The following is an 11,393-nucleotide window of genomic DNA, read 5'->3' on the forward strand; positions in this document are numbered from 1 at the left end:
GATGAAATGGTGACCTACTCCAGTATTGCCTGGGGAATCCCGTGGACAGAGGAGCCTGGAGGGCTATAGTCCCTGGGGTCACAAAGAGTAGGATGTGACTGAGCATGCATGCACGGGCTCACACCGCATCCCTCCCTGATGCTCCCTGCATGCCCTTAGCTTGTGCTCTAAGCCTTTGCCTATGTGTGCATCCCCTGCTGAGACGCAGAGCTCCTTTTGGGCAGTAGCAATATCTCACTTATCTCTGTGTCCCCAGACACTGAGCCATTACTGCTGGTTTCCAGAAATTACTTGCAAGCTTGAACATACTCTAAATTTGGGGGGAAACACCTCATTAACAAAACAGGTTTTCCTAGACCAGAAACAGATTGCCCAAGGACAAATTGCAGCCCACAGATGTGTTTTGTTTGGCCACATTGTTTTTGTTTTATGAAATCAAGAGTTTTTACTTTTTTTAAATCTGGAATTTTCACTTCTTTTGAATAAAATAGAGATTTGGCAACTTGGGGCTTTGTTCCTGTGTAGCAATAAGAAGCTTAGGCTTATTGGCACCTGCCACATTTATTTCCTTTACTAATTTTCATTATGAATATTATAATGAATCCTCTTGTACCTTTCATAACTTTGGCAATTCTTATAGTTTTCACAATCTCATTTCACCTGTTTATAGCAAATTCCAAATATTTTAGTATGCCTTTGTAACTGAAAAAAAAAAGTATATGTTTTACATAACCACTATGCCATTATTATATCTCTGAAAATTAGCAATAATTCCTTAAGAGCATCTAACATACAGTCAATATTCATATTTTCCTGTCTCAAAACTGTCTTTTTATACTTGGTTTGTTCAAACTGGGATTCAAAACTACTCATCACAGTTGATTGTTTTGTGTCCTAAAACCTTTTAAAAATATCATTTAGTTGTTTTAAAAACTAAATCGTTTGTCCCATAGAATGTTCCAGATTCAGATTTTGGCAGGTTGTGTCCTCACAACATCATTTTATTTGCTTTTCTAGCTCTTTAAAAAAAAATTTTCTTAATTGCCTCTTGTTGTGGCTCTAGAGCACATGGGCTCAGTAGTTGCAGAGTGCGGGCTCTACAGTGTGTGAGATCTTAGTTCCCCAACCAGGGATCAACCTGTGTCCCCTGCATTGCAAGGCAGATTCTTGCACTGGATCACTAGGGAAGTCCCTCTTCTAACTTTCATACTTCCTACAAATGGGTAGTTAAATCCAAAGCAGCGCTGCTCAATGTCACTGTTTATAAGGGATAAGGATTTTCTATGTCTGTGCTATCCAATAGAGCAGCCACGATCAATATATGATCAGAGAGTCCTTGAAATAGCAGAGGAACTGAACTGTCCAGCCTGTTTTCCAGGAACCTATAGCTGTGAACTAAGGTTTAGTGCGAAGGAAATAGAAGAAAGTGATGGCCTCAACTTCTGGGTCTTGTCTCTAAAAGGAAGGGGACTAGCTTTCATTCTCCTCTTCTTCAGACTTCAGATTCCTGCCTGTGTGAGTGCAGTGATGAGTCTTTCCCACCATAGCCATGTAAGAAATATTTTACACATGACAGAGCAATAAGATAGAATGAACCTGGACTCCCGATACTATACCACCCCCAGACTGCTTATGTTTAAACTATTTTGGGAAAGTTATGCTCTATCTTACTTTAAGCCACTGTTAAATTGGATCTGACCACAAAGCAAACAGATTCTCCAAAACGTGTCCCATTTAACTCAGCACGCAAGCCTACTGTGGGAGGAGAACTGTTTCCATGGATGTTAGTCATCCCTCTACTTTAACCTGCTGTGTGTGTCTCTATCTAATGAACAAGGTACTGATAGTCACTTGCAGAGATGGCATACACATGGGCTCAATAAGGGATTTTCCCTCCCAAAGGCCCTCCTTGACACTACTGAGTACTTAATTTTCCAGATGGTAGCAAACCATAGCACCAAAATATTCTAGTTGTCTAGGGTCCTGACAGCTAGCTGCATCACATAGGTGCCTGTAACCTTTCATCATGTAGACCGAGCTTCCCAGGTTGGGCTCATGGTAAAGAACCTGACTGCCGGTGCAGGAGACTTAAGAGACGTGGGTTTGATCACTGAGTCAGGAAATCCCTTGGAGGAGGGCATGTCAGCCCACTTCAGTAATCTTGCCTGGAGAATCCCATGGACAGAGGAGCCTGGTGGGCTATAGTCCAAAGGGTCACAAAGAGTTGGATGCTACTAAAGTGACTGAGCACGGGAAGAGGCGGCGGTGGCGGCGGGAGCCGAGGAGGAGGCTCCGGACGCTGCTCGGGAACCGGGGACGCCAGAGTCCCCGCTCCCTGAGCGCTCAGCCCCGGAGGCGGCTCTATGGAATTTTGAATCTTGGGTGAGAAAAGCAACATGGAGAGTGAAGGAGCCAAGATTCTGCCAAGCCGCACCCATCATGGCCAGACTACAACTGAATAATGGTTGACCAGGGAGACTTAACCAAATTTCAGGGCAGAGACAGTCCCGGTGCTCACAGTCGGAGAGCACTGTTCCTGGCCCAGCCTGGCAGGGCCACCGCTGGGCCCTTCTGTCTGGCTGCACCTGGGTGTGCAAGTGAGCACGCATTCATGGCCGAGTACAGGACCCTACTCCAGGACTTGACCAACAACATTACCCTTGAAGATCTGGAGCAGCTCAAGTCAGCCTGCAAGGAGGACATCCCCAGTGAGAAGAGTGAGGAGATCACTACTGGCAGTGCCTGGTTTAGCTTCCTGGAGAGCCACAATAAGCTGGACAAAGACAACCTCTCTTGTATCGAGCACATCTTTGAGATCTCCCACCGTCCTGACCTCCTCACTATGGTGGTTGACTACAGAACCTGTGTTCTGAAGATCTCTGAGGAAGATGAGCTGGACACCAAGCTAACCCATATCCCCAGTGCCAAGAAGTACAAAGACATTATCCGGCAGCCCTCTGAGGAAGAGATCATCAAATTGGCTCCTCCACCGAAGAAAGCCTGAGCAAGGAGGAGGAAGAGGAGGAAGGTTGGACCTTCATCAGACCACTCTTTCTCCATCCTCCAGGGGAGGGGCAAGGGCAGCCCTCCCCCATCTACCCACTTACTAACCTGGTCCTAACCCCTTACTGTGCGCGTGTGTGTGCGTGTGCACACACTCTGGCTGTCTGTCTACATGTCTAGCTCATCTAATTCCTCCTCCTTGTGAGGGGATGGCGGTCAGGGGCTGGGGGTGGTGGTGGGGCTCAGTTTCCCCACTCTAGGGGGAGTTGGGGGCTATTTCTATGCAAATAGAAATAGACACATTCTCTTACTTCCCTTTCCTCCAATCTTCCCCCACCTCCAAGTGTGGGAGCAGAAAGGACCTGTGTTTTCCTACATTGAGGAGGCAAGGCAAGAGTGAGGCATGGGAGAGTTGGGTGAATCTAATGAAAAGCAGTGAGAGGGAAGATGAAGAGACCACCCAACCCCCACCTGGAAGGGGCAAGGAGAAGCCAGAGTTTGTGTTTGTACCCCAATGCTGGACTGGCTGAGGAGTCCTGTTTCCGACTGTTCCTCAGGTTAGAGGGCCTGGGCACCAGCAGGTCCCTTTTTGCTCCCCTTTCATAGGCCTAGCGTGGATATGAGCCAGGGACTTGAAGAGAGAGATTACTGGATCCTTCCCTGGCCCCAAACTTCAAACCCCATGGAGAACCCAGCACTAGATTCCACCCCCATCCCCCATCTCCGGAGAGACTATGCTGAGAACATGCCCCCACCACTGAACCTGAGGGGATGAAGGCAGAGAGGAGTCCTCTTTTCTACTCGTTTATTCCTACTCAGACTGTTGCACATACTAACCTGGGGAGTTCCTAGAATATAAATCCTTAGGTTTTAATTCCAGTCCTGTTTCCACCTACAGAGTCCCAACGTGGTAATTGTAGGCAACGTTCCCTCTCTCCGTGGTCTAGAGGCCCCTCCCCCAAGGTAGAAAGAAGGGAAGAAGCTAACTACAGTGTTTCCATTGCACTGATCCCCAATTCAGTCCAGGAGGGGGCTTGGTAACCCCTCTCCCTCAATATCCTGGCACCTTGGGCTTGTGAACGCCTTCTAGCCAAATCACTAGAGTACAGTGACCCCAGGTTCCTGCCTGTCCCAAGTGAGCCCTCCCCACCCTGACAGTGCTAACTGTGTGTACATATATATTCTACATATATGTATATTAAACCTGCACTGCCATGCGTACCCTTTAAAAAAAAATTAAAAATAAAATGACTGAGTACGCACACCTCATGTTGACCATAAGAATAGATGCTTAATTCTGCATTTTCCAGTCTTCCTTTACCCATCATTCTTCTGCCAGCACTAACATCATTTGTGTTATTTATTGAATATCCTAGACACCACCATACTTTCTTAGTAAATGTTGCTTTCAAACAGGATTTTTATTAATGGCCAGAAAAAGGTGAAGCCGTGGTATAAGGCTCCAGCTATTCCTATCATGAACTGTGGCCTTAAAAGGCAGAAAATGGAATGGATAAAGGAGAGGGAAAATCATAAATGCCAAACTAAAGCTGCATGACAAGTTGTAAAACTGAGAACAAAACCTCTACTGTACTTTCTTAATTGGGCATCTGGCCATCAGAATAAAATGTACGTATTCCAGCCTCCCTTGCATTTATCTGTGGCTATGAACTAAGGTTTATGGAAGTTGAATTAAGTGGTGGATTCAACTTTTGGGTTGTGTCCCTAAAGAGAAGGTAGTAGCTTTCACGTTCCCTTCTTCAGACTTCAGGCTTCTGCCTGGTAGGTGAATGTACTGCAAGAAGCTTGAATAATTATTCCTCCTCGCTATTCTTTACTAGAAATAGCATTTGAACAAAATTCTTTATCCTCTTTGCTCTTCATTTTTCCCTAGTGTTGTTTTATAGCAGTTCAGTTCAGTTCAGTCACTCAGTCGTGTCCGACTCTTTGCGACCCCATGAATCGCAGCACGCCAGGCCTCCCTGTCCATCACCAACTCCCGGAGTTCACTCAGACTCACGTTCATCGAGCCCGTGATGCCATCCAGCCATCTCATCCTCTGTTGTCCCCTTCTCCTCCTGCCCCCAATCCCTCCTAACATCAGAGTCTTTCCAATGAGTCAACTCTTCGCATGAGGTGGCCAAAGTACTGGAGTTTCAGTTTTAGCATCATTCCTCCCAAAGAAATCCCAGGGTTGATCTCCTTCAGAATGGACTAGTTGGATCTCCTTGCAGTCCAAGGGACTCTCAAGAGTCTTCTCCAACACCACAGTTCAAAAGCATCTTCAGTGCTCAGCCTTCTTCACAGTCCAACTCTCACATCTATACATGACTACCGGAAAAAACATAGCCTTGACTAGACAGACCTTAGTCAGCAAAGTAATATCTCTGCTTTTGAATATGCTATCTACGTTGGTCATAACTTTTCCTCCAAGGAGTAAGCATCCTTTAATTTCATGGCTGCAGTCACCATCTGCAGTGATTTTGGAGCCCCAAAAAATAAAGTCTGACACTGTTTCCCCTGTTTCCCCATCTATTTCCCATGAAGTGATGGGACCGGATGCCATGATCTTAGTTTTCTGAATGTTGAGCTTTAAGCCAACTTTTTCACTCTCCTCTTTCACTTTCATCAAGAGGCTTTTTAGTTCCTCTTCACTTTCTGCCATAAGGGTGGTGTCATCTGCATATCTGCGAAGAAGGCAATGGCACCCTACTCCAGTACTCTTGCCTGGAAAATCCCATGGATAGAGGAGCCTGGTAGGCTGCAGTCCATGGGGTCGCTACTAGTCAGATACGACCGAGCGACTTCACTTTCACTTTTCACCTTCATGCACTGGAGAAGGAAATGGCAACCCACTCCAGTGTTCTTGCCTGGAGAATCCCAGGGATGGGGGAGCCTGGTGGGCTGCCATCTTTGGGGTCGCACAGAGTCGGACATGACTGAAGCAACTTAGCAGCAGCAGCAGCAGCAGCAGCATCTGCATATCTGAGGTTATTGATATTTCTCCCGACAATCTTGATTCCAGTTTGTGTTTCTTCCAGTCCAGTGTTTCTCATGATGTACTCTGCATAGAAGTTAAATAAGCAGGGTGACAGTATACAGCCTTGATGTACTCCTTTTCCTATTTGGAACCAGTCTCTTGTTCCATGTCCAGTTCTAACTGTTGCTTCCTGACCTGCATACAGATTTCTCAAGAGGCTGGTCAGGTGGTCTGGTATTCCCATCTCTTTCAGAATTTTCCACAGTTTCTTGTGATCCACACAGTCAAAGGCTGTGGCATAGTCAATAAAGCAGAAATAGATGTTTTTCTGGAACTCTCTTGCTTTTTCCATGATCCATGGATGTTGGCAATTTGATCTCTGGTTCCTCTGCCTTTTCTAAAACCAGCTTGAACATCAGGAAGTTCACGGTTCATGCATTGCTGAAGCCTGGCTTGGAGAATTTTGAACATTACTTTACTAGTGTGTGAGATGAGTGCAATTGTGTGGTAGTTTGAGCATTCTTTGGCATTGCCTTTCTTTGGGATTGGAATGAAAACTGACCTTTTCCAGTCCTGTGGCCACTGCTGAGTTTTCCAAATTTGCTGGCATATTGAGTGCAGCACTTTCACAGCATCATCTTTCAGGATTTGAAAGAGTTCCACTGGAATTCCATCACCTCCACTAACGCTGGTGATGCTTTCTAAGGCCCACTTGACTTCACATTCCAGGATGTCTGGTTCTAGATGAGTGATCACACCATCGTGATTATCTTGGTCATGAAAATCTTTTTTGTACAGTTCTTCTGTGTATTCTTGCCACCTCTTCTTAATACCTTCTGCTTCTGTTAGGTCCATACCATTTCTGTCCTTTATCGAGCCCATCTTTGCATGAAATGTTCCCTTGGTATCTCTAATTTTCTTGAAGAGATCTCTAGTCTTTCCCATTCTGTTCTTGTCCTCTATTTCTTTGCATTGTTCGCTGAAGAAGCCTTTCTTATCTCTCCTTGCTATTCTTTGGAACTCTGTATTCAGATGCTTATATCTTTCCTTTTCTCCTTTGCTTTTTGCTTGTCTTCTTTTCACAGCTATTTGTAAGGCCTCCCCAGACGGCCATTTTGCTTTTTTACATTTCTTTTCCATGGGGATGGTCTTGATCCCTGTGTCCTGTACAATGTCATGAACCTCATTCCATAGTTCATCAGGCACTCTATCTATCAGATCTATTCTCTTAAATCTACTTCTCACTTCCACTGTATAATCATAAGGGATTTGATTTAGGTCATACCTGAATGGTCTAGCGGTTTTCCCTACTTTCTTCAATTTGAGTCTGAATTTGGCAATAAGGAGTTCATGATCTTAGCCACAGTCAGCTCCTGGTCTTGTTTTTGTGGACTGTATAGAGCTTCTCCATCTTTGGCTGCAAAGAATATAATCAATCTGATTTCGGTGTTGACCATCTGGTGATGTCCATGTGTAGAATCTTCTCTTGTGTTGTTGGAAGAGGGTGTTTGCTATGACCAGTGCATTTTCTTGGCAAAACTCTATTAGTCTTTGCCCTGCTTCATTCCGTATTCCAAGGCCAAATTTGCCTGTTACTCTAGGTGTTTCTTGACTTCCTACTTTTGTATTCCAGTGTGCAAATTTCTTTGCCAGTAGTTACTCAAAAGGATTTTTAAAAAATTTGTTGCACAATTTTAAGTTACCTAAGATTTTTCAGCATAAGTTGTAAGTGAATATGATGTGGGGTATATTATAAATATTGACATTTAAAAATAAAATACACCATTCCTACAAATAAATGCAGGAGAAACTTAACAATATAGCAGTTTAAAAATAATTAGCATTCACTTATAAATTAGAACAAATTCTTTTTAAACAGTTAAAAGTTTTAGACCATTTTTTACTTCCTTAAACTCCTATTTGCATTCTACTTCCTTCACAGAATTCCATCCTAATGTATTACATTCCTTTGTTTGAGTGTCTTTTATTGACCATTCTCTCATACTCTGTGTAGTAAAAATATGCATATATATAAAATTAATGTTTTTAAACTCTTTGTGAATTTGACTCTAAGATTTTAAAAAATGTCTTCTAGATTGGATCAGCCATACCAGTATTATGTAAACACAAATGATCAAAATAATTTCCATATAAAAACATTTGATCAAAGAAAATAAATATAAAAATTAAAACTCAGATGTTTATCACTTTCTGAATTAGATGGAGCTTTTTAAAATATATAACTTTATGGGTAAATAAGTCTAATTAGTAGAATGAGACAAGGTAAAGAATTGTTTCCAATCTTCACATTTTTATAGATTTCATTTCTGATAAATCTTATTCATATAAATAAGTAGTTGGGAATAAAAGGAGTTCCAGTCTAATGGTATGATTTGGTTCTTTGAATTCCTTCTAAGTTATTTTTTTAAAAGATGAAAACATGTTATTTAGCATCAGAAATATATTTACAAAGCTAATAGTTTACAACACAATTGGGATCTCCTTCAATTTTATTGTTAGCAAAGAATTAGAAACTACTTGACTTGCAAAGGATTTAGTATAGACAAAAAGAGATTGGACCAGGACCTGCCCTCCTGGGAGAGATGGTTCCCATGGCTAGACCTCACCCTGGGGAATGAAAAGGGTGAGCCACAATCTGGATATTCCAGTCCTGGAGTCCTGCATGGAGGATACAAGACCCTTGCCTGCTGGGAAATGCACTGAGACAGAGAGGTCTAGACTCACGACCACCTCAATTCCTGCAGCCACAACACCCAGACCTGCAGTCTCAGTCTACTCCACCCTACAACCCTGAACTAGATCCGGGACAAACACAACAGAGAAAGGGATGCAACCTTCAGCTGCTTCTGAGCGGAACTGAGAACATAAGTCCTCCATGATCGCACAGGTCTCACCTCCTTCAGCAATCACCTCCTTTAGCGGCAGCACATACTCTCAAGGGCAATGGAACCTGATCAAACCTGACCCTCAGGGGTTCTAATCCAACAATTAGGGGGCAGACCTCACCCTGTCAGGGTGACAACAGCCATGGAGCAGAGAGGAGGCCCCACACAACATCCAGTGCAGCCTCTGGACACCACAACACCAACCACGTGCCCTGTCAAGGTGATATCAGCCAGCATACCCCGAGGAAAGGCATGACTGGTGTCCATACCAAAATCAGCCCTTACACCAGAAATACTGGGTACACACAGCCTACACAGGGGCACTCCTTCATAATAACACCACTTCAAGACCACAGTAATAACTCTTCCTCCTAAACTCATAAAGACAGAACAAATTCAGTAAAATGAAAAGGCAGAGGAACTACTCCCAATTGAAAGAACAAGAGAAATCCCCTGAAAGAATAAATAATGAAGCAGACCTCACCCAGTTAGAACCCAAAATTCAAAAAAAGTAGCAATAAATGTGCTAATTAAATTGACAAAGATTATTGACAGAAATATAGATCATTGACCAAGGAGCTAGAAACTATAAAAATGAGCCAGTCAAAACCAGACAAATTGCTGATACAGAAATTGATCTAGAATCAAAGAATAGCAGACTAAATGACAAAGAAGAATGCATAAATGATTTGGAAGCTAGATAATGGATAATAGCTAGATAAAAGCTAGATAATCACCCCATCAGAACAGCAGACAAAAAGACGAATTTTAAAATAGGAAAGCAACATATGAGATCTATGAGATAATATAAAACATATGCTAGCCTATGTATAATAGGATCAAACTGGTCTCATCAAATCTTTTATTTTCCTTCAAGGTTTACTGAGACATAATTGACATATGACACTGTATGAAAGTGAAAGTGAAGTCGCTCAGTCGTGTCTGACTCTTTGCGACTCCATGAACTATACCCTACCAGGCTCCTTAGTCCATGGGATTTTCCATGCAAGAGTACTGGATTGGGTTGCCATTTCCTTCTCCAGGGGATCTTCCCAGCCCAGGAATCGAACCTGGGTATCTCCACATTGTAGGCAGATGCTTTTACTGTCTGAGCCACCAGGGAAGTCCATGACTCTGTATAAATCTAAGATTTATAGCATAATGATTTGACTGACGGAAATCGTGAAATGATTATCACAGTAAGTTTAGTGAATATCCATCATTTCATATAGACACAAAATTGAAGTAGAAAAAAATATTTTTCTTTTGTAATAGAACTCTTAAGATTTATAATATACAGCAGTGGGTTCTTTTTTAACTGAATATAGTTCCCTGTGCTATAATAGGCCCTTGCTGTTTACCTATTTTATATATAGTACTTTTGTATCTGCTGATACCAAACTCATACTTTATCCCTTTCCCAACAGTTAATTATATTTATCATGTTGTGCATTAAATCCCTTATAATTGGAACTTTGTATCTTCTGATTACCTTCATCCAGTTCCCCCACTTCTTGCCTCCGGTAACCACAAATATGAATGCTTTTAACATGACTTTGTGGTTTTTAAAGTACAACTTATCCAGAATGCTGTTAACTCCTGTTATACAACAAAATGATATGGTATTTCTATTCATTTCAAAATAATCACAATAATTCTAGCTAGACTGGGTAACCATTCAAAGATATTACATAGTTATTTACTATATTTGCCATACTGTAGATAGCCATACTTTTTTTAAAGTTGCTGATCTCTTAAATTCAAATACATTTTAACAACCCTGCATTTGTACTCCCCCCTACCACCACCACATTTACTGATTTTGACATCATATTTCATTTTTGTTTGGGTATTCTTACTGCTGATACAGATTATTTTACTACTATTATCTTTTAACCTTCCTATTAGCTTTATACATGGCAGTTTTGTTACCTTTACTGTATATATTTGCCTGTGTGTGTGTGTCCAATAGTATCTGACTCTTTGCGACCCCGTGGACAGTAGCCCTTCAGGCTCCTCTGTCCATGGAATTTCCAGGCAAGAATACTGGAATAGGTTGCCATTTCCTTCTCCAGGAGATCTTCCCAACCCAGGGATCAAACCTGCGTCTCCTGCATTGCAGGTGGATTCTTCATCTGCTGAGCCATCAGGGAAGCCCATATTTGCCTTTACCAGTGGGATTTTTCCTTTTTTCATTGCATGTTTCTAGAAGCAGTCTTTTTTTTTTTTTTTTTTTTTTTCTCTTCTTCTTAGAAAGTCCCTTCAACATTTCTTGTAAAGCTGGTTTGGTGGTGCTGAACTGTTTTAGCTGTTGACTAAAACTTGACCTCTATCAAATCTGAATGAAAGTCTTGCTGGATAGAGTATCTTGCTGCTGCTGCTGCTGCTGCTGCTGCTGCTGCTGCTAAGTCGCTTCAGTCATGTCCGACTCTGTGCGACCCCATAGACGGCAGCCCACCAGGCTCCCCCATCCCTGGGATTCTCCATGCAAGAACACTGGAGTG

The 11,393-nt window shown here is 42.6% G+C and overlaps 1 protein-coding gene across 2 annotated transcripts; it reads left to right on the forward strand.

Annotated features, from left to right (window-relative positions):
* The first annotated feature begins 2,611 nt into the window (after nt 1-2,611).
* Nucleotides 2,612-3,004, forward strand: LOC138091770 (astrocytic phosphoprotein PEA-15-like). Of its 2 annotated transcripts, XM_068987750.1 has the most exons (2): nt 2,612-2,717; nt 2,784-3,004. In XM_068987750.1, exons 1-2 carry the CDS (start codon nt 2,612-2,614, stop codon nt 3,002-3,004), a joined length of 327 nt encoding a protein of 108 aa, XP_068843851.1. The 2 variants fall into 2 exon arrangements, with proteins under 2 accessions (XP_068843851.1, XP_068843843.1); XM_068987742.1 differs by having other exon boundaries at nt 2,612-3,004.
* The last annotated feature ends 8,389 nt before the right edge of the window (nt 3,005-11,393 follow it).

The sequence above is a fragment of the Capricornis sumatraensis genome, chromosome 1, assembly GCF_032405125.1.
Source record: "Capricornis sumatraensis isolate serow.1 chromosome 1, serow.2, whole genome shotgun sequence".
NCBI classification, from domain to species: domain Eukaryota; kingdom Metazoa; phylum Chordata; class Mammalia; order Artiodactyla; family Bovidae; genus Capricornis; species Capricornis sumatraensis.